General features: G+C 43.2%; 1 protein-coding gene across 5 annotated transcripts in view; it reads right to left on the reverse strand.

Moving 5' to 3' along the window:
• The window catches only part of SULF1 (sulfatase 1), a 245,651-nt gene that overhangs the window by 135,093 nt on the left and 86,491 nt on the right, over positions 1-24,067 (reverse strand). For 3 of the 5 annotated variants that reach the window (XM_033934433.1, XM_033934434.1, XM_033934438.1), the window contains one exon: positions 17,207-17,784. The exons of 1 other annotated variant lie outside the window; for it this stretch is intronic. In XM_033934433.1, coding sequence (XP_033790324.1) covers positions 17,207-17,393 — 187 coding nt within the window. In that variant the 5' untranslated portion in view covers positions 17,394-17,784. Of the gene's footprint in view, positions 1-17,206; positions 17,785-18,120; positions 18,209-24,067 lie in introns of those variants that run through there. One more of the 5 variants, XM_033934436.1, reaches the window with a different exon arrangement.

The raw sequence follows: 24,067 nt of genomic DNA on the forward strand, positions 1-24,067 counted from the left end.
TGATAATTAAGCCTAAGATTTAAAATCTGTCAATCTTTGAAAGCTTTTTGCCCTTTGAAAATTTGTTTGCACAGAATGTGACACCCCAACCAATGTATTAAAGTTGTGACTCAATCGCAGAAAATTGATAAGGATCTGATTGTGGATATCCAAAAGTTTGGAAGGAAAGAGGAGGTTCTGCTGTTGGGAGATTTCAACCTGCCGGATGCGGACTGGAATGTTCCGTCTGCAGAATCAGAAAGAAGTAGGGAGATTGTGGATGCCTTTCAAGAGGCTCTGCTCAGACAAATGGTGACGGAACCCACAAGGGAAAAAGCGATATTGGATCTGGTCCTCACAAATGGAGAGAGTATCTCTAATGTTCGAGTGAGTGCCCACCTGGGAAGTAGCGATCATCAAACGGTTTGGTTTGATATAATGGCTAAAGTGGAGAGCGACCGCACGATACTTAAAGTCCTAGATTTCAAACGTACGGACTTTAATGCTATGGGAGAGTACCTGAAGAAAGAGCTGTTAGGATGGGAGGACATAAGTGAAGTGGAAAGACAATGGTCTAAACTGAAAGGAGCGATAAAAATGGCTACAGACCTTTATGTGAAGAAAATCAATAAAAACAAGAGAAAAAGGAAGCCGATATGGTTCTCCAACTTAGTGGCTGAGAAAATAAAGGCGAAAGAGTTAGCGTTCGTGAAATATAAAAAAAATCAAGAAGAGGAGAGCAGAAAGGACTACAGGGTGAAACTGAAAGAAGCCAGGAGAGAGATACGTCTGGCAAAAGCACAGACGGAAGAACAAATGGCTAAAAATGTAAAAAAGGGAGACAAACATTTTTTCAGATATATTAGTGAAAGGAGGAAGATGAAAAACGGAATTGCTAGGCTAAAAGATGCTGGGAACCAATATGTGGAAAATGATGAGGAGAAAGCGAATGTGCTAAACAAATACTTCTGTTCTGTGTTCACAGAAGAAAATCCTGGAGAAGGATCGAGATTGTCTAGCAAAGTTACACGAGAAAATGGAGTAGATTCTGTGCCATTCACGGAGGAGGGTGTTTATGAGCAACTTGAAAAACTGAAGGTGGACAAAGTGATGGGACCAGACGGGATCCATCCCAGGATACTAAGAGAGCTCAGAGAGGTTCTGGCGAGTCCTATTAAAGACTTGTTCAACAAATCTCTGGTGACAGGAGTGATTCCTGGAGATTGGAGGAGAGCAGATGTGGTCCCTATTCATAAAAGTGGTCACAAGGATGAAGCAGGAAACTACAGGCTGGTGAGCCTCACTTCGGTTGTTGGAAAAATAATGGAAGTTTTGCTGAAAGAAAGGATAGTGTACTTCCTTGAATCTAATGGGTTACAGGATCCGAGGCAACATGGCTTTACAAAAGGTAAATCGTGCCAAATGAAACTGATTGAATTTTTTGATTGGGTGACCAGAGAGCTGGATCGAGGACATATGCTAGATGTAATTTACTTGGATTTCAGCAAAGCCTTTGATACAGTTCCTCATAGGAGGCTGTTGAACAAACTTGAAGGGCTGAAGTTAGGACCCAAAGTGGTGAACTGGGTCAGAAACTGGCTGTCGGACAGACGCCAGAGGGTGGTGGTTAATGGAAGTCGCTCGAAGGAAGGAAAGGTGAGTAGTAGAGTCCCTCAGGGATCAGTGCTGGGGCCAATCCTGTTCAATATGTTTGTGAGTGACATTGCTGAAGGGTTAGAAGGAAAAGTGTGCCTTTTTGCAGATGATACCAAGATTTGTAACAGAGTAGACACCGAAGAGGGAGTGGAAAATATGAAAAAGGATCTGCAAAAGTTAGAGGAATGGTCTAATGCCTGGCAACTAAAATTCAATGCAAAGAAATGCAGAGTAATGCATTTGGGGATTAATAATAGGAAGGAACCGTATATGTTGGGAGGAGAGAAGCTGATATGCACGGACGGGGAGAGGGACCTTGGGGTAATAGTGTCCGAAGATCTAAAAGTGAAAAAACAGTGTGACAAGGCAGTGGCTGCTGCCAGAAGGATGCTGGGCTGTATAAAGAGAGGCATAGTCAGTAGAAGGAAGAAGGTGTTGATGCCCCTGTACAGGTCATTGGTAAGGCCCCATTTGGAGTATTGTGTTCAATTTTGGAGACCATATCTGGCGAAGGACGTAAGAAGACTTTAGGCGGTCCAGAGGAGGGCGACGAAAATGATAGGAGGCTTGCGCCAGAAGACGTATGAGGAGAGACTGGAAGCCCTGAATATGTATACCCTAGAGGAAAGGAGAGACAGGGGAGATATGATTCAGACGTTCAAATACTTGAAGGGTATTAACGTAGAACAAAATCTTTTTTAGAGAAAGGAAAATGGTAAAACCAGAGTACATAATTTGAGGTTGAGGGGTGGTAGATTCAAAGGCAATGTTAGGAAGTTCTACTTTACGGAGAGAGTGGTGGATGCCTGGAATGCGCTCCCGAGAGAGGTGGTGGAGAGTAAAACTGTGACTGAGTTCAAAGAAGCGTGGGATGAACACAAAGGATCTAGAATCAGAAAATAAGATTAAATATTGAACTAAGGCCAGTATTGGGCAGACTTGCACGGTCTGTGTCTGTATATGGCCGTTTGGTGGAGGATGGGCTGGGGAGGGCTTCAATGGCTGGGAGGGTGTAGATGGGCTGGAGTAAGTCTTAACAGAGATTTCGGCAGTTGGAACCCAAGCACAGTACAGTGTAAAGCTTTGGATTGTTGCCCAGAAATAGCTAAGAAGAAAAAATTTAAAAATTTAAATTGAATCAGGTTGGGCAGACTGGATGGACCATTTGGGTCTTTATCTACCGTCATCTACTATGTCACTATATGTGTGCCAATCCATGAAAGTCATTGTAAAGATTTAACCCTGGTACAGGTAAAGGACAGGTCAGAAGGGCTTTTATTATATATCAATTTTTATTAACTGAACTGTCAAAACTTATCATTTTTCTTTCTTCAAGAGGTAGATCAACGTATCTCAGCTAAATTTAGGGGGTAAGACTCCTACCACTATATCTAGTGCATTACAGAGGTTGTCCAGATCACAGATATTAATAATAATAATAATAACTTTATTTTTCTATACCGCAATACCACAAATAGTTCAATGCAGTTTACAGAACAAGAGACTATATACAGACAAAAAGCTTCTAGAATTACATCAGCAGATTGAGATTAATCAAATTCAGCTTAGAGTGTTTATAGATACATCAAGATAGAAATGGAGTCAGAGAAATTTATAAAAAAGGTAAGTTTTAATTAACTTTCTTAAAAGTTTGATAAGAGAATGCATTTGGAATGAATTTGGTTAAACACTCATTCCATTTGCCAGCCTGGAATAATAATGTTCTATCAAGAAATCTTTTGTAAATACAACCCTTCAAGGAGGGGAAAGCAAACAAATAAGCTCTACCTGGGCAGGTTATGCCTGGAAATGTAAAATTATGTAATAGATCAATCGGAGATGAGTCTGTTAAAGTTTTAAAGCAGAGGCAAGCAAATTTGAAAGAGGCAAGTATTACATAAGAATTGTCATAATGGAACAGACCGAAGGTCTATCATAGTGCTGCCCAATTCAGGAAAAAAAATTTCGATTTGATTCGATTCAGCCTATTGAATTGGTTTTTCGATTTGATTCGATTTTCCTGCCAATTGGGTGTTTTTTCCAAACATCCTGGTGGGTTTATTTTATAGCTTCTTCACCCCCTTTGGCTTCTCCTAACCACATTGGTGCTGTGGTATAAACAAAATAAAGAAACAAAAAGGACTTTTCCTCTCTCTGTTAAATCTTAGCTCACGTTTGTGGTCTAACACCAGCTGTGGCAGGATACACATTTCAAATCTGACATATTGTAATCACAAAACAGAAAATAAAAGTAGTTTTTCTACTTTTTGTTGTCCGGTCATTATTCAGATCTTGTTGGTCCCAGGCTCTGGTTGTCTTCTGATAACTTGCTTGCCAGGGTCTCCTTCTTTCTCCGTGCTAACCATCCATCTACCATCTCTGTCCTCCCCTTCAGTTTCCCTTCCCTCCCCTGGAGGTCTGGCATCTTTCCTTTTTCTCATCTCCATCCACAGATTCACCTTTTCTAAACTACCCTTTCATCCAGCATCTCTCCCTCCTTCCCCACCACCCCAGGGTCCACCATCTCTCCCTTTCTCTTCCCAACTATCCTCCTATCCAGTATCTCTATCCCCCATCCACACCATCCCTTGTGTCCAACTTCTCTCCCTTTCTGTTCCTTCCCTCCCTAAATCCCATTGTCCATCATCTCTCTCCCTCTCCTCTATTTTTTGACCCATTATTTCTTCCCCCCCAAAGTCCGGCATATGCATGTCTCTTTAAACCCCCCTTCCCTCCCTCCCTCCCTCCCTCCCTCCGTGTACTTCTACACCAGGGCCCTCCTCCCCTGAAGGTCTGTCCCCCCTGAAGGCCTGTGCCACCATCCCTGAAGGCCTGTTTCCCCCCCTTGAAGGCATGTCTCCCCCCCTTGAAGGCCTGCATCCTACCCTTGAAGGCCTGCCTGCCTGTCCCCCCTGAAGGTCCCACCCCCTACCACAAAGGACTGCTCACCCTCTCCCCCTGGAAGACCTGCGTGTTCCCCCCTGACCTCCCCGCACCGTTTACCTTATAGGAGCAGCCTGCAGACAAGATCGCAGTGCAAGCGATCTTTGCACTGCTTCGGAGCCGTTTCCTCTGCCGCGATCCCGCTCCTCCTCTGTCACTGCTGTCAGGGCTCAGCCCAGCCCAGATCTCTCTTGCCTGCTCCCTAACTCTCCTGCTTTCTGCCGCCGTTCCCTGCAGTGCAAGCCCGTGGTTTTAAAGCTGGCCAGCTCTGCGGAGAATGGCGGCAGAGAGCAGGAGAATCTGGGAATAGGCAAGAGAGATCTGCCCGACACCCCCCCAGGCCCCAATCTCTCCTGCCTGCCCTGTTCTGCTGTGCCTGATTTCCCCCTCCCCCCACGGATAAAAGCAGGAGGGATGCCAACTCCCTCCTGCCATCGGTGTTTATTAAAAAAACAAAAAAATAACTGCATGCAGCACGACCCTCGCCCCCCCCCCCCCCCACCGACCAGCATGGCCCATCCCCGCCACAAAAGTTGGGAGCAGGAGCGGTGCTCAGTCCCTCCTGCTCCTAGGCCTCCCACCCCCTACCCAAGCCTGCTCAGGCCAGACGGTCGGGTCCGGCCCACCCACCCCGGTACCTGGAAAATTTTTGGGAGCAGAGAGGTGCCCGGACCCTCCTCCTGCTCCTACACACCAGCAAACTCCTCCTGCTCCTACTCTGCTGCCCCGCCGCCACCCAATAGCGGCCTTAGACCCCGCCCCGGTGCATCATCTGATGCATGGGGAGAGGCCTAAGGTACTGATTGGCTGAGGCGTCTCAGGCTCCTCCCTTTGGAGGGGCCGGGGCACCTCAGCCAATCAGGTACTTCCTTAGGGAGGAGTCTAAGGAAGTCCCTGATTGGGAGGGGGGGCTGGGATGGAATTTAATGGTGCTGGGGGCTGGGATTGAATTTAATGATGCTGGGGGGGCATGTAAAAATGATGATTGATTGGGGGGTGCTGGGTCAGAATTTAAATGTGCTGGGGTATATAAAAGTGATGATTGATTGGGGGGCTGGGATGGAACTTAAAGGTGTTGGGTATATATTAGTATACAATTTGGTTCAGAATGGGGTTTTTTCCTTCTCTAAATCTGGGGTGCATCTTATGGTGAGGTGCTTCTTATGGAGAGAAAAATACAGTATTTCTTCATGTACATAAAATCTTTATTATTTCTATTAGTTTCATGTTTTAGTTCAGCTAGAAACATAGATAAAAAGCAAGAACTCAGGATTGTTTGTAAGAGGCGTGAATGTTGCATAATTTCCAGAGTGCTACCAACATATAATATTGCACGTCTGTACCTACACTGTCCCCTTAGTGGTTAGTGTGAATTATTGGTCTACTCCTACAATTACTTCAATGTGTTATATCCTTTACAGCCTACGTAACTCATTTGCTGAAAACTGGTAGGATCAAACTGTCTATTACATTGGTTCTCAAATCAGTCCTTAGAACACCCCTAACCAGTCAGATTTTAGGATACTCACAATGAATATTTATGAGATAGATTTGCAAACATGTTCATTGTAGATATCCTGAAAACCTGACTGGCTGGGTTATGTCCCAAGCACTGAAATATGAAACCCTGTTCTGCTATAAAGTGCTCATGAGCAATGAATAGAAGTTTATTAACTGTCTTACAAATTTCCTGAGGCACACACTTTTTTTTAATTTTAATGATCTTCACCTCTGGTAGAAAGATAATTTCATCAGATAATAATTAGAATTGCAAGCTGTGATGTGTGTGCCTATGGCATGATACTCTCAGTGATACTTAGAAAGTTTTCAATTTTATAAGATCCAAAGCTGGTCTGCTCTTCAGAGAGCAAGTCTTTAGCCTTTGCTCTCATGATCTTATGGAGATTCTGCCCTGCTTGATAGTTCAACTGTTGATCAGCTTGTCAAAGGTTTCCAGGTCCAATTTAGATCCCTGAATGTTTCTTGAAATAGTTATGTCCTTCTAGTTGATTAATATGAGAATCTGATCCTCTCCCCCACCCCTCCAGAATCTATATGGTCCTCCTTCAGTCCAAAAAGTGTGTGAAAACTGAAACATCTTATTTTATGAACATTCATATAAAATTACTGTAGAATCCTATCACTGTTTTGGAGAAAAAGTATGTATGGCTTTCTAAATGATTATCTTTTGCCACAAAATAGAGGCATCCAAGAATGTTCCAGATAAAGAAAATTCTTCTTTTGAATTTGGCCCAAGAAACTATTTTGTATGAGACAGGAGGAAAACTTACTTGCTATCTGCCACTTTCACTGCAATTTTCTGTAAGTCAGAGCCAAAACAATTCTCAGCCTCATAAAATATATCTAGAAGGGCAGTACGTAGCAGGAGCTCCAGGCAGATACAATAGATACAGCAATTAATATAAACATTTAGGGGCTGATATTCAGCTGGTGGTTCTCAGTGTTTTGCTGACTGCCGCTGGCATTATGCATGGAAATTCATTGCCAGGCTCTAGCATTGAATTTCCAGGTGTATGGAGCCAGTTAACTGAGATAGTCAGATTTGAGGCCCTGCATAAAGGCCCTCTTTTCCTAAGCTGCGGTAGAGGTTTCCACCGCGGCCTGGTGTGCTAAATGCTACGACGCTCATATGAATTCTATAAATGTTGGAGCAGCATCTGAGAATTTAGCACTACAGGCTGTGGTAGGAACCTCTACCGCAGCTTAAGAAAAGGGGAGGAGGGAATAGGATGAAGTTTTATGCGTTTCTATTTATATAGTGACCTTGGCTGGTTAAGTGCTAAATATTGGTAATTAACTGGGCAAATGCTGTCTCTAGCCCTGAATTTCCCCACAATAGACAGCTTTGCATTAGACACTGGCCATTTTCAGTGGCACAAACTGGTTAAGTGCCACTGAAAATGACTGGTTAGCCCCAAACAAGTGATTTAACTGTCCAGGAGCTGTTTCTGGCTGGTTAGATTGCTTTGAATATTAGACTGCTTTGAAACTATGGGCTAGATTCACTAACCTGCCCGATCATGACCGATCCGTGTCCAATCCGGGCAGGTCCGATGGATTCTTCAAGCCACAATATTCTAATGGGGCGATCGGAGGAATGCCCCCATGAGCCGACATGGATTACTAGTGTGCGATCCAGATGCAAGTGCAAACCATCTGCTTTCCCTGTAGATGGGGGGGGGAAGGGGGGCTCCGACTTCATCACCGGTGGCAGCAGCCGCCTCTTTTAAAAAATCTTTTTTTCTCAACTTCTTTGCGAGCCCGTGGTTTTAACCTGCTTTAACTCACGGGTGAAAACCACGGGCTCGCTGTGCGGGGAAGGGCAGGAGAGATTCGGGGCAGAGAAGAGCGGTGATTTGGGGCGGCAGGCAGGAGAGATTTGGGCAGAGAGATATAATTGTCGGGGCAGCAGAGAGCGGGGCGTGCAGAGAGCAGGGTGGCAATGGAGCTGGATAGTCGGAAAGGATGTTTGCGACTGGTCCCCAGCAGTCGCTTCTTGGGTTGATCGGCCAGCTCAGTTGGTTCGCAAAATTTGTTTGTGTATTGCGTCCCTGCCTACTTTGCATGCTGTTCCCCTCATTTGCATGCGCGGATCGGAATCGGCAAAGAGGTAAGTGAATCAGGCCGGAGTAAAATCGGGTCACAAAGGGGTCGCACACTGATTGGTACACAACCGGTTTGTTTAGTGAATCTAGCTCTATGCAAGGTTCCCCCCCCCCCAATACACTTTGACCATCTCTCCTTACTAAAAAGTTGTCTGTCATCTGAGGACACTAAAGGCTATACAAAGAAAGGTGAGAGTAGTTGTACTAACCATTGGCTACAGAACTCCCCCTCTTTTAGGTCCCTTCATTCCTTTATAAGATACAAAGTAGTAGCTAGGGAATTCTTTATATATTTGCTCAGTATCTGAAGATCAAGGATAGGTTGCATTCCCCCTGGTTTCTTTGGTATCAGAAAGTATCTGGAATAAAAATCATGATGTTCTTTTTTTTGGGGGGTTCTTCCTTGATGCAATTGTTTTGAAGATATCATCAACTTTCTTTCTCCAAGTACATAAGACTTATTCCAGTATTATTACAGTGTCTTCAGAACCTCAGTGGCACTACTCCACCGCTCAATAAACTTTCTTAGCGGTGAGCTTTATGTGTCAAATTGTCACTGGCTCCACTTTACTCTATATTACACTACCTAAGCAATTTTTGCTCCAAAGGAATTAGTGAGTCAGATGACATTGGTGGCTTCAGGGGGACCCCTGAGAAAGTTTGTGCGAAACATATCAGGTCCCGTCCTCCTTAGTTGCGCCAAGGCGCACTTTTACTAAGGCGCACTAGCCGTTTTAGTGTGCACTAAACGCTAATGCATCCATGAGATATAATAGACGCATTAGCGTGCGCTAATATTTAGCATGCACTAAAACGACTAGTGCGCCTTAGTAAAAGGACCCCTAAATGAGAAACTCGAGATAAATGATTTGTCTTAACATCTAAGAAATGATATAATATTTATATATATTTTTAAAAAGTACTGAGAGCACATTAAAATTTATTTGAGAGCACAAAAAAAATTGCTTAGGTAGTTTAATATAAAGCTGTTTTCGGATGCTTAAAAACCTTAGGATTCATATTAACTCCACAAACATAGCATGTTCTACACATAGGGCTTGACTCTCTATAGGCCTCTGATCTCGGCGGTCAGATTATGTTTCATGCATCAGCGTCCTATGGAGAATCAAGTCTAGTTTTCTCACAGATGCCTTAAATGGAGGCCTCAAAAACTCAATCTGACTTACAAAAATTTCATCAAAGTGCATACTGTTTTATCAAAAATGTGCAAACTTGCTAGCATTCAACCTCGGAGTCTTCAGAATGCCAGCTGGATCATCAGACTCAAGCTGGCTGGACTCCTTATTAGTCCTGCTGGTTTTTTTTTTAATATACTCTTATAAGTAATTAGATCATATTTTGATTTATTTGTTCAATCTTCTTTGTACTTTTTTTTTCATAATTAATTATTTTATAAATATGTCTTATTCATTTCATTAGTAAAACAGCTAAATACACACAAATTTATCAAACGTGCACTTAGCTTGCTTAGCAGTAACACCTCTCCGACAGAATTACTGTTTCAACCCTTTCTTCAGGGAACAGGTGAACTGTTAAAGCATTTGCAGCAACAAGTTCCAGTTAGTGTTCATTCGCATTCTGGAGTCCAGCCACAAGAGAGCTTCCCATATGCCTCTAAAGTCACCACCGCAGATTTCGCCTTCTGAGTAAAAATCTCAGATGTTGCTCCAGTGTCTTCTTGTTCACCTGCACATGCGATTGCTCCAACACCTTGAAAAGGAGTTTCCCCATGAGAATATCCTCACAGAAGTAACAGGTTGCAGTGGGGGAATGGATGCTGGGGGTGATAAAGGTGACCTAACTCTAGTTCCTTGGGCTCTCTTCCTTCCAAAGATACAGTGTAGGCCTCTCCGGCATTCCCCTTCGGACCTTTTGAGTGTGGTGTACTTCAAAATCGTTTGCTGCTGGGGAAAAGACGTCTTTACCACCAATTGAATGGCTCCGACTATTCCCTTATATTTTGTGTAATGCATAATAAGGTATGAAGAAAAAGCGTATAACGCAGCAAGAGAAGATTTCGAGAATGTCAACATCAAGCTGCCGCCATCTTGGCCCCTCCTCCAATATTTCATAAGTTTTGATTAATGGATTTGTGTTACCAGGAGGCTGCCATTTGCTTTCCTTTCTAACGATAGACATGTCTATACTAGAAGTTTAGGTGGAGAAGTAGATAATTATATTCAACTTCCTTACAAATTTTAAAAGCTCCACTCTAACATTAAAAGCATTGTATGATGATGTGGGAACAAATGAAAGACCCTTATTCTTTTCAGTCTCTGTCAGTTCACATTTAGAAATATTATAGACCCTATTTTCTAATATCTTTGCAGGCAGGCAGGCCCCCATACTCCCCACATACCCTAAATCATCCCCCCAGTACCTTAAATTATCCCCCCATACCCCCTACGTACCCCCAGTACCTTTTTTAATCATACCCCCGTACCTTTAAAAATCCCTCCCTCCCTCCTTAGATGGCTTTCTTGGTATTTTAAACATCCCCCACCCCCCAAGTACTTTTTAAAATCCCTCCCTCGATGGCTGTCTTGCTATTTTAAACATCCCCCCACCCCCAGTACCTTTTAAAATTCCTTCCTCCCTAGACGACTGCCTTGCTATTTTAAACATCCCCCCCCCCCCGGTACCTTTTAAAATCCCTTCCATGCTCGCTAGCTGTCTCCTCTTCTTATTTCCCAGCCAGCGGCATGGAGGTCAGAAGAGTGTGGCAGTCAGGAGCAAAGCTTTCTGCGCTCCTGCTTGATCCCGCCCTGTTTTCTGAATGGCTACGATGAGTTCTCACGAGTCCTGCAAGAACTGATCGCAGCCATTCAGAAAACAGCGCAGGCCCAAACGGGAGCACAGAAAGCTTTGCTCCTGACCACCATGCTCTTCTGGCCGCTGGTTAGGAAATAAGAAGAGGAGACAGCTAGGGAGAGTGGGATCACGCTGGATCACCAGGTAATTTGTAAGCGGTCAGGCAGACGGCGGCGGTCGGGTTTTAAAAAGGTGTGACAGACGGCGGTGGGCATGCAGGGGGATGGGGTGTTTTACAGAGGTGTAGCCGGCATGTGGTGGTGCAGCAGGCAGGGTGTTATAAAAAGGCTCGGCGGCAGAAGGGGTGTTTTTAAATGTTACGGGGGGGGGTGTAATTTTTTGTACCTTCGACACACATAAGACGCACCGAGACTTACACCCACTTTTGGGTGGAAAAAAAGTGCGTCTTATGGAGCGAAAAATACGTTATGTCTGTTCATTTGTCCTTTGCCATGTATAAGGCATATAATAAATAAACACAATATAATAAGATAGTCATTTTTATAATCTAGATTAGTGGTTCCCAACCCTGTCCTGGAGGACCACCAGACCAATCGGGTTTTCAGGCTAGCCCTAATGAATATGCATTGAGCAGATTTGCATGCCTATCACTTCCATTATATACAAATCTCTTCCATGCATATTCATTAGGGCTAGCCTGAAAACCCGATTGGTCTGGTGGTCCTCCAGGACAGGGTTGGGAACCACTGATCTAGATCATGTCTCTGAAATTTCTCATATTTGATTAATATTAGATCTCTCTCAAACTGCTCACAGTTTTGATGAAGGCCACCTAAATGAACTTTTCTGTCAGAAATCTTCTTTAAGAAAAATGAAGTTCTTGAGGATAACCAGTCACACTTGAAAGAAGCTACCAACTTTAGTAAATGCCACTACGTGGGATTGCACTATTAGTTTACTACAGATAATGTTGCTATATTTGTGTCACAATGGGAAGCCATTTTTAAATAAATGTTCTCTAGATTTAATGATTTTGATTATAAGAATAAGTAAAGAAAAGGACAAAGTTACATAGAGGGGCAAAATCAAAACATACGTCTAAGTCCGATTGGGACATATAGTGCTAGAAGTCCAAAGTCGGCAGTGGGAAAATGCCCATTCTTGAAAAATACGACTAAACTATTTTTTTTAAGAAAATCATCTATCTGGACGCCTAGGCTATTGTTTGTCCAAACCGCCAGTACATCTATCTTTATACCACATTTTCGACCAAAATTTTGTCAAAGTTCCAAACGCCCAGACCAAGACAATTTGGATATGGGAGGGGCCAGCATCGTGATGGACTGGCCACCCAGACATGGCAACAGAGCAGTGGGGCACCTTACAGGGCACTGCTGTGAACTTCACAAAAAAGGGTGCCACATAAACATTTATTTATTTTATTTTAAAAATTTCTATACCGTTTTAAGCCAAAACGGTTTACATAAATGTTACATACATAAAATTTTACAACAAATAAAACAGATGAACACAAATAATCAAATCCTTCAGAAAATCACTACTTAAGGAAATGCGTTTACAAACAATTGTGTTTTAAGTAGTTTTCTAAATGTGCTCCTATCACTACATTTCCATATTTGCCCAATGAGGGAGTTCCACAATCTTACCCCTGCACAACAAAATGTCATTATATTGGTTTCCACGTATTTTGGGATAACATTTGCTTTCAGCAGCGCAGAATTTTCAAAGCACAATGATCTTTTCGGTTGATAACTAGTCATCATATTCTTAAAGAATTCAGGGATCACCAGAACTCTTATAGGTTATGCTGAGCCCCCCCGAACACCCCCCAACCCCACTATACCCACATGTTTACCCCCTTATGGCTTCAGGTGGCACCTATATGGCAGTAGAGTAGCCCTTATGGCTGCAGGTGGCATCTATATGGCAGTAAAGTAGGTTTTTGGTGGGCATACATAAATGTAGTGGTTAGATTGGCTAATGGGCCTGGGTCCTCCTCTCTATGGTTCACTAGCACACCCCCCAGGCTATTTAAGAGATCTGTGTGCAGCTCTACTAGGCTTTCCTATACTAGGTGCTAATGTTCTGGAGACAGGTATGTACGTTTTTATTCCGATCCTTGCGGGGGTGTGAGGGAATTAGTTAACACTTGGGGGATGTGTAGGGGTCTTTACTTTGTCTTTGCAGTGGTTATATGGTCATTTTGGATACTTTTGGGGCACTTATACCTGTTTTTACATTGTCTGAGTCACAATGTGTAAGTTCCATCCAGGAAGTCTCGTAAAACCTTTGATTATCTCTGCAGGACAATTAAGTCTAGGTTGGCCCAAATCCCACCCTAAACACTCCTCCAGATACGCGCCCCTTTTAGCTCTGGGAGCACAGCGGCATTCAGAGGCCTAAAAAGTCCCTGGATACATTAAAAAATAGGTTTTACGTATTATCGGCACTTGGACAACATGCCTTTTAGGTCGTCCAAGTGCCGACTTGGGTGGGTTTTCAGATGTGTTTAAGTTTCAATTATGAGCCCCATAATGAATTGAAATTTTAAAGGAAAGTGATATTTGTTTTTATCTCCTGTATGAAGATAAGGAAAACTGAACAATTTGAAAGAGTTCATAGACAAAATCGCGCGAGACAATGGCGCGCAGACAACTGAGCGCAAGGTTGACAGCGCGCCGAAGAAAACCACTATTTTAAAGGGTTCCGACGGGGGGTGTTGGTGGGGAACCCCCCTATTTTACTTAACAGACATCGCGCTGGCGTTGTGGGGGGTTTGGGGGGGGTTGTAACCCCCCTCATTATACTTGAAACCAAACTTTTTGCCTGTTTTTTAGGGAAAAAGTTCAGTTTTAAGTATAATGTGGGGGGTTACAACCCCCCAAACCCCCCACAACGCCAGCGCAATGTCTGTTAAGTAAAGTGGGGGGGGGTTCCCCCCCACACCCCCCGTCGGAGCCCTTTAAAATAGTGCTTTTCTTCGGCATGCCGTCAACCTTGCGCTCAGTTGTCGGCGCGCCGTTGTCTCGCGCGATTTAGTCCCGTCACCATTTGAAAGAGATCTAATGTTAATCAAATATGAGAAATTTTGAATAGATGATCTAGATCAGGGTTGTCTAATGTCAGTCCTCAAGGGCAACAATCCAGTCGGGTTTTCAGGATTTCCCCAATGAATTTGCACGAGATCTAATTGCATGCACTGCTTCCATTGTATGCATATTCATTGGGGAAATCTTGAAAACCCGACCTGGCGAGGGCCCAGGTTGGACACCCCTGATCTAGATTATAAAAATGGATTTGTTTAACCTTAGCACAGAAATAAAAGTAAAAGTCAGAATAAGAGGAACTATGTACCGAGAACAGTAAGGAAGGAGAATGAGGAGTGACCCAGTAGAGGTTTTTGATGCCTTGGAATCTCTATACACAACTTCACCAAGAACTAACATTGATAAACAGGTTTTTCGATTAGGAGAGTTTTAGAAAACAGATTGATCAAAATGGGGCAGAAACGACAGACAGCACAAAAGCAAATAACCGGGTTACTCCTCTTCTGAATCAATTACATTGGTTGAAGATTGAGAAGAGAGCACATTTTAAATTGGTTATACAGTACTTATATACGAGTATATATTGTTTTAGGAATGGGACCAGAAGATTTAATGAAGTATGGTATATAACTTTCCCAATAAATAGAGCTACCTACTGGTATAAACAGTCATTGAGGCTTGGCTATTCGATAAGCTCATATGGTTTTTGTAAAATCTTTGATGAACAAATCTTTTGAGTTTATAGGAACAAAGTTTTGAAATGATCTTCCAATTGTACTAAGAAAAGTTTCTTCTTCTTATATCTTTAGAAATTTGTTAAAAGTTTTTTATTTGTAATGATTGTTAAATGAATAATTTTATTTGGACACAATGAGCTCCTTTTACTAAGCTGTGCTAGCGGTTTTAGCGCGCACGCTAGACGCGAGCGCGAGCATTGAGCTGGCGTTAGTTCTTGGCGCATAGCGTAGAGGTAGCACATGCGGCAATGCAGCGTGCGCTAAAAACGCTAGCGCACCGTAGTAAAAGGAGCCAAATATTTTTTAAAATTGTTATCCACCTAGAATCTATTATGAGAATAGTGCAGAATATAAATAAATAAGAATAGAAATAGAATTATTATTTTGTAAAGACCAAAGACAGCAGACAGGCCAGAAATTATCATGAAAAACAGACATATTTAGCTACTATTTATTCTTTCAGGCAGGACTTTGGAACAAAAGTTTTAGGGCTCCTTTAAAGAAGGTGCGCTAGGTTTTTTAGCGCACGCACAAAATTACTGCACGCTATAGCACGTGGTAGCCAAAAATCTACCGCCTCCTAAAAAGGAGGCAGTAGTGGCTAGCACGATCGGAAATTTAACGTGCACTATTGCACACGTTAAGGCCTTAGCGCACCCTTGTAAAAGGAGCCCTTAGTGGTTTGATCTTAAATTCTTCTTACCAGGCCTATAGAAGATTGTTAAAATCTTATCTGTTTGATAAAGATGTATAATCTAGATATGTTAATAATTTTTTAATGTTATATTTTATATATAATGTAGTGTGCTTTGTAGTGTAAATTTGTTGTGCTTTTACAGTTCTTATTTCTTATTGTAAACCGCACTGAACTGTGCGGTATTGAAGTAAATAAATACATTTATTATTATTATTTATAGTACAGCACCCAAGAATTTCTGTGCGCTCTGCAAAAAGAGTGGTTATGGGAGGTGTACGAATGGATCAGGGGCAATCAGTGTTATAGAACAGAATTGACCAATGCTTTCAGTTGCTGTAACTCCTTGTACCCAAAATTAAGCATGGATCCTTGCGCTCAACACTATTGTATAATGTGCACCAGTCCCAGAATACCATCCAGCACTGATTTTTTTTTTTTTTTGCCACTGAATTTTGAGCATCGTTTATTGGAATAAGCTTTATGAGGCTGATGTTCGGCACTATTTAGCTGGCTGGAACAGCTCCAAGCTGGCTAGATAGCACCTATCCTATGCTGCAATATGCAACAGGAGATTGACAACCGTCTCCCGTGGAATATCTGGCTTAGCAGGTGGCCGGTGACTAGCTATGTCATATGACAGGCAGTTACCACCAATATTCAGCATCTTTCTGGCTAAGTTCGCTGGCCAGATGGAGCCGCCTAAAAGGGAGGTCTATCTTTGGCCATTGGAATATCAGCCTTGCCAGCTATGTCCCAGCCAGCCAAAAATAGACCAGAAATTCAATGACGGATGACAGATACAGTGCCAGCATTGAATCTGTGGGTTCACAGTGGGCTGCAGAAGATTGATGGCAATTTCCCATGGTTTGTATAATGCCTGTGAATTTCATTTTGTAAAGTGGCACTTACACATGTGCCATTGCAATGAGCATAAAAGGGGGAAATCCTACAAACGGCACCTAAACTTAAATGCCGGTAGGTGCTCTACTGGCGGCTAAGTTAATTAAGAAGAGCCATTTAAAACGGTAAAACTCATTAAAGTTAAAGTGCCTACTGGTAACTATAAAATTGGTGCTAGAATCGTGCTTCTGTAGATGCCTTAGGCCGCCTAATGCCACTGTGTGCCTGGTTCATGCCAGAGGCGGCGTTAGGCAGCCTAAAGCGCCTACAGAGACACAATTCACAACAAAGATAGGCACCAGAAATGTAGGCCTGGAAAACCCTGACCTACATTTCTGACGCCTGGAGGAAAAGTCCATAGTCTGCTATTGAGAAAGACACGGGGGAAGCCACTGCTTGGCACCATAGAATATTGCAACTTCTTGGGTTTGGGCCAGGTACTAGTGACCTGGATTGGCCACCGGGCTACTGGACTTGATGGACCATTGGTCTGCCCCAATAAGGCTATTCTTATGTTTTTATGTTCTTATGCATATCTTTCCCAGAGGTGCAATTCTGTATATGACGTTGTCATGTGATTGAAACACGATCGGCGGTCACCGATATTGGTGCCGTACAGTGAATCTGGACCAAAGTGCCTTTTGAAAACTGGCTTCAGTGTCTAGACATCTGAAATCATTTGTCATCCAGTGTCATTTTTAAAACTGCCATCACATCATATTTGCAATACACAATTGTGCAGAGTGAGAAAAATTACAGTGCAGTTGATAGAGAAACAAAACCAGTAAATAAGCTGGATACTCTTACCCAGCTCCACGTCCTGGTCGTCTGTCAGCACAAGGATGATGTTGGGTCTGATGTTCCTGCGCTCCGGCAGCACGCGCGCCCGGAACCGTGCTGCTTGTACAGTAGAACAGAGGCTCCCTAGCAGTTCAGTGCCAAACACAGCCAAGATCAGTGCAAAGCAAGAATACTTCATGCTAGCAAATCTCATCGTTGTAAAAAAAAGAAAAAAAAAAAACACCCCAAAACCAATTCCAAAGATATATATCCACAAGGTTCTGGTGCTCAGCTTTCTAGATCTAGTGAGAGACTGAGAAAAATAGCTGAAAACCTAAGAAATGAAGCACCGCCAAAGTTCCAGTTGGAAACCAGCCCAGGTCCATGCTAGGCAGCTCAAGTACTGCAGCTGTGCTGTCACGGCTCCACCTCTAGGCTTGCAGGTTTCTTCATTTCTCGCCAAACATCAAACTCAGCCGCATCAAGCATGGTCTGGATTTCACTTGAGATCCAAGTCATTCCCGTGCATTGTTTTAATGCGCTGTCACCAAATAACTCCTGCCCCCCTAAGAAACCACTGTCCGTCTATGTCCTCTGCCAGAATCCTTCAGAAGGGAGAAAGCAGAAAAGGGGGGGGGGGAAATCTGTTAGTTACAGATCTGAAAATCTCCTTACCCCACTTCTGCACTCACAAAAGAAACAAACTCATTCTGTACTAGAACTTGCTTATAGATTAATGAAGACTGCAACCATTACTACCTGATAACTATTTATACTTTGCAATGCTTTACTCTGCTCAGTGCATCTCTGTATTAGCCTCACACTGGACACAAGAGAAACACATAAAGCATATATTTTCCTGCCTTCTGTGCTTGAGTTCAAATAACACGTTTCGAGTCCAGAACATCCCGCACAGGCAGAGTAGCTATTTATTAACTCACCTGTCTGCGCTCTCATATACCTGCCTCGTAAAGAGAACGGCAAGCCCACTTTTCATTTCCAGTTTTCTGGTATGCCACTGAAAGAAGACAGTGTTTCGTTTGCCGAAGCTTCCAGCCTGAGTGACAGTCTGGACAATTTAAGCCTCTGATTGTTCCCCGCCCATCAGCGGTGGCACGGTACGCATCATTCATACCCTGCGGTAAGTGCTCATTTCCAGACCCAGCAGAAGCTGAGCAGAGACCTCTCAGCTCGCTCGTCCCTTATACTGCCTTCCCACTGTAATGCGAGCACAATAGCTTTCCCTGCAGTCCATCTGAACCTGCAGCTGGAAATGATTGATTAGCCTTAGGACTGAAAGGTTACGACCAAAGTTCTGCAAAAGTACTGCATGAGGGGAAAAAAACAACAACCCCCCCCAAAAAGGCTGGCTGAAATGCCCACAGGCTTTACTTCCCGGACATGCTGGCAGCAGTTTTCCCTCCTGGGTTTCAGAAAGATGGCAAATGGCTCGTACACAAGGATATCAATGAACAAAACTCCAGTCTTCAAGGAGTGTGCATTATATGAGTGGGATTATCCGATTTGAAGAACACTTTAAGATTGTGATTTAGTCGTTCACAAGGGTGGCACAGGGCAGGACATCCTAGACTGTATCAGCTCTATTCCCTTAAACAGAGGACATCTTTCTTCACTCAAATTAAATGTTAATTTAACCCTTTCTGCACCTTTGTTTAGAGGTGGTGATATGTAATATGGTGAATTTTTGAAATTGGGGCAAATACCTGGGTACCTAGATAACCCTGCCTGTGAAAGATGGGGTCAAAACAAACCCTAATATTTTGATAGGGTTGACATACACAGAACAAAATAGAATGGATAACAGTATTTAGGGGGAAATATTCAGCAAGTGATAGTCAGCGTTTTCTTTTGGGGTTTTTTTTGGCAGCCACCAATGTTATGCCTGGAAACCAGATCATGAGAAGGAATCAGAATTGAATATCCAGGTTTGTGCAGACAGCTATCCCTTATCCAGTTACATGCCATTTTCAGCACTTAGGGCTAGATTCACAAAGCAAACCGATCGATTTGCGGCCCTTTTGCGACCAGATTTCCCTCAGGCCCCATTCACTAAACTCTCCTGCGATCCGTGCATGCAAATGAGGAGAAACGCATGCAAAGTAGGTAGGGACATGATTCACAACACACATGTCACGATCCGATCGACTCCAGAAGCGACTGCTGGGGACCAGTCGCAGATCTTCTTTTCCCACTCTCCACCACTGCCCTGCTCTCTGCGGCCCCGATCTCGCTGTTTCTGGGGCTGCAGAAGCCCTGGGGCCGGGGACACAACTAAAATTAATCTCGCTGCCCAGACTGATCTCTGCTGCCTTCCCTGCAAGTGCGGCCCCGCTTTAAACCCATGGGCTCGCACTGCAGGGAAGGCAGTAGAGAGCAGGAGAGTCTGGGCGGCAAGAGCAGGGCTTGGGGAGAGCAGGAGAGTCGGTGCGTGCGACGATGGATGAGAACGATTCCAATGGGTTTTGAGGGGGGGTGGTGGTTGTAATTGGGGAAATGCCATTTTGGAAGTTTAAGGACAGCAATTGGAACATATGTAAAGATGTCCCTGAGGAGATTTCTCACAGCGCACAAGGCTAAGGCTCAGCGGCAACTTCCAATCTCCCAGTTCCGGAAAAAAAAAAAAATTTATGCTGGGCCCGGAGGTCCAGCGCATGCGCAGATGGTCTGCGCATGCGCTGGGATTGCTATTGAGCAATCCGGGCAGGCAAATGGGGGCGTTCCTCCGATCACCCCCATATGCATATTGGGATTTCGAGAATTCATCGGACCAGCCCAGATGTGAATCTAGCCCTTAACACCTAAGTGAAACCAGATAAAAATAGGACAGAGTTGTATGCAGTCCAAAACTTATAGTTACACTTCTCCCTCGTTATTTGCGGGGGATACGGGCAGAGCCAGACCGCGAATGGCAAAAAACCGCAATTATCTGGCTCTGACCCACCCCCACCTCCCTGCCGCCTTCCCGGCCTTACCTGGTGGTCTAGAGGGCTTTCGGGGCAGGAGCGATCTTCCTACGCTCCTTCCCCGCGCAGATCGCCATGAGGAAATGGCTGCTGTGAGTTCCCGTAGTCTCTCAAGACTACGACGGGAACTCCCTAGGGTTACTAGATTTTACTATTGTAAAACCCAGACCCATAGCCCTACCCCAGGCCCGCCCAGTTTCACCCAGCTTCGCCCCCATTCCGCTCAAAGTCACGCCCTGTTCCGCCCCAGCCTCGCCCTCTCAACCTGTTCTCATGTTCAGAGCCAAGTCGGGAGGGCATCTGCGCAAGTGTGACACGATGAGGTCACGTACATGCACACAACGTCCCCGCTTTGCATCCGCGCACGCACAGACGCCCTCCCCAAATGTGGTCCTGAGGGGGGGCAGCTTTTCAAAACCCGGACAAAGTGCCGGGTTTTGAAAAGCCATCTGGACGTCTAGTCACCCTATGAATCTCAGCACTCCATCCCCAGACTGCCCACAAAATAGCCGGATATTGGTTTTGCGGTTAATACTGCGGAATATCAGTGGATCGTCTTGAACGAGACATTTAACTGGTTAGAAGAAATTGCTTTGAATATCATCCCCTAAGATTTTGATTTTATTTTTTTTAAGACTGTGAATGGAATGGCTCTCCATAAAATCTCATGAGCCATGTAAATTTACGTACACTGGAGTGTCTTGTATCTGCTTGTGGAGACACAACCTGCTGGAGATTGCTGGGGTTATTCTTATGGCAGAAATGAACGGAAAAAAAAAATGCTCTCTCATACGTGTATGGAGTTTTATGAAACAAATAGCCTGGGGGATATTAAAAGCTTACTGAGGTAACATTTTCAGAGAATGTGTAAAACCTGGTGGATATCATAGGCGCCAATATTTCAAAGTCAATGAGTTTGCTCAATATTGGGGTTGCTCATGTCCCCATGGGAGTGTGTAGTGCAGTGGTTAGAGCTACAGGCTTGGCACCTTGAGGTTGTGGGTTTGAATCCCACATTGCTCCTTGTGACCTTGGGTAAGTCACTTAGGGGTCCTTTTACTAAGGTGTGCTAGCCTATTTAGCGTGCACTAAACGCTAACGTGTCCTATAGGATATAATGGACACATTAGCCTTTAGCGTGCGCTAAATTGGCTAGTGCGCCTTAGTAAAAGGACCCCTTAATTCCCATGGCCCCAGGTACATTAGAAAGAGTGGAAGCCCACTGGGACAGTTAGGGTAAAATTTTTAATCTGCATAGAACTGTAGGATATGCAGAATATAAGTTATTAAAAAACAAAACAAGAAAGCAGCACTCATAGAGCTGGCTCCTATAGTGGATATGGTTGTATATAGGGGTTACTGGGTTAGTGAGGGCCAATGTTGTATTCTTTTTCCTTTATGTAAACTGTTATGTGTGAACGGCATATATGACAAATCAATGAATGAATGAATCAATTTCTTTTTAAATAAAATACCTTTTCAGTAGTTCCCTATTGCCCTGCTCTTGTGTAATGCCTATAGTGTGGTGTTGGAAACCATAAAAGATTACCATCTCTTCAAGATTCTCAATTTAAAAAAAAACAAAAAACAATCAACTGACTAGAATGTTTGTTCAACCTGCCAGTAGAATCATCAAGAAATTTTTGTATTTTTTTCCTGAGACTGCCAAGTCCAGATTCACTGAGGAATTCAGTCACCTATACTGGAGACCTTACGAAAGCAGTTTAGCCACGCAACATTAACTAGTATCAAGAAAATAAGAAGGCCTAATTAACTGTGAAAAATCCATCAGGAGGACCAGGAAGAATGAAGGAGAAAGTTAACCTGGTGCTGCCATGGGTCTCCTATGAATGGTCAGGCCTGGTTTTCCCACACTCCCTGCTTCTTAGTCTTATAAGCAATGTTGCGATATCCCTCACAGTTAAACTAGATACTGTTTATCCTTTTATTTCCATTTCTAAGTACCATAACGGCTTTTAAAGTGAGCATGCGCAAATTTTTGCATTTAGGGAAATGGCTGCTACGTTGACAGATATCCAGTAAACACTTCAGACAAGCCTGACACGATGCCCGTGAAGAGTCAACATATGAACACCACCAAAGAGGGGACCTGTCATTTCAGTGATTACAGAAAATTAAAGTATGCAGACTGAAAGTCTGTAATTAGACATCAGACCTTGAATTACTATTTCACAAGCATGTCAGGTTCTCTCCTGGCTTTCCCTCGCTTGCTCTCTAATGCTGTGGTAAGACATTTCTAAGGCTATTATAGCATGTATTTAGCAAACAAAAGCACAGAGCAGATAAGAAGAGTGTGGCCTGCGAGATTCTTCAGCTGCAAAAAAGCCTGTTGTGGGACTGAAGTCAAATCTAACTTCTCTTTTCCTAATCTTCCAAATGCAAAGCCTTTTTAAGCACCCCCAGATGATGTGAAGCGAGGCTAAGCGTTTGGTTTCCATTATCACTTGTACTGTACAGCAGCCCTTTTCAGACAGTGTTGACCCAGAAAATGCAGTCATGCTGACCACACTGAGCAAACATGGGCACCAATGTATTTGAATAAACCCCCCACCGTCCCAGGCAAGATCTAACAAAGATACTTCAGTGTTAAAATTCACCCCAGTCCAAAAACGATTTTGCACACTAGCCTTCATTTTGTCCCATTGCCTGATAAATTAGCGATGTGAAATTTACACCCCCCCCCAAAAAAAAAAGTATTTTTTTTTTGCCTTACTGTTGTATCTTAAAACGGAACCCCCTGTTACACAAACCCTTTTCTACAGAAAATATAAATAATTCTACAAACCCAATTGTCTCAGTTAATAAGTGTAGCATCTTCATTTCCTTATTTTTTTTTTTTTTAAGTTTTGCATTATCTAATCTTTAGTGATTTATTCATTAGAGGACAAGGGTTGGGTTGAAAAAAAGCCTGTGCATTCAGGTCTTTCCAAACAACTGGATCCAATTTGCACAGACAAAACTTAATTGAAAGGTGACCTTTTAAATCCTGTCATCCCCTCACAGCCTGCTTTCCAGCTAAGCAAGGAATAAAGTGGAGATGAAAATAGACAAACCTAGAGGGTTGACCAAAAAGGCAACAATACAAATACTTTATGAGATCTTTTGAATTTCCCTACAGATATCACTATTTCTGGAGAATGCTAAAACAAATTGCTATAAAAGTGTTTTTTTCATCACACAAGTCATTTTTATTAATAATAACGTACAGATGGCAAAATGTGGAACACATGGAGGGCGATCATCAAAGCGATTTCTAAGGACAAGCAGGTATTTACCCATCCAAGAAACTCCCTTTCCAAAGTACACTTTCTTCTCAGGGGAAAGGTGTGGTGCCAAGGTTGGGGCACACCAGCTGAAGTATGGCCTGGGAGTTTCTCAGTGTACATCGAATCTGTAAAGTATTTGGGAAACAAGATTCTTAAGAGCACTAGCAGCAAGCATATTTTTAAAGAGAAACTCCTTTTCCATGTAAAACTCACTTCACAAGCACCTGAGTATTTTGCAAGCTCACCAATTTGCCTCAAAATTACCTTCATGTTGCTGACCTGTTTTCTGGTTTAAAATGAAAGCATGGTGGAACAACTTCAGAAAATCAAAAATAATGTTTCAAGTAGAAATGTGAAGGGCTTATCAATGACAGCCAATCAACAAACTTTAAAGAGAGTGAACATTAAAAAAAAAATCCTCAGAAAATAAGCTACAACTCTATCCAATGAGAGAGCAACATACCTTGAGAGGTCAGAGAAAATTCCACATTGACAATATAAAACTTATATGTCACTCAGTCAAGCAGGGATCATCTATTCCATGTTAATTGTACTGTGCTGTGTATGCTTTTATTATCTAAACTATGGCATCTTTCTGAGGATTGTTTGCATGTTTA

This window comes from Geotrypetes seraphini, chromosome 2, assembly GCF_902459505.1.
Source record: "Geotrypetes seraphini chromosome 2, aGeoSer1.1, whole genome shotgun sequence".
NCBI lineage: Eukaryota > Metazoa > Chordata > Amphibia > Gymnophiona > Dermophiidae > Geotrypetes > Geotrypetes seraphini.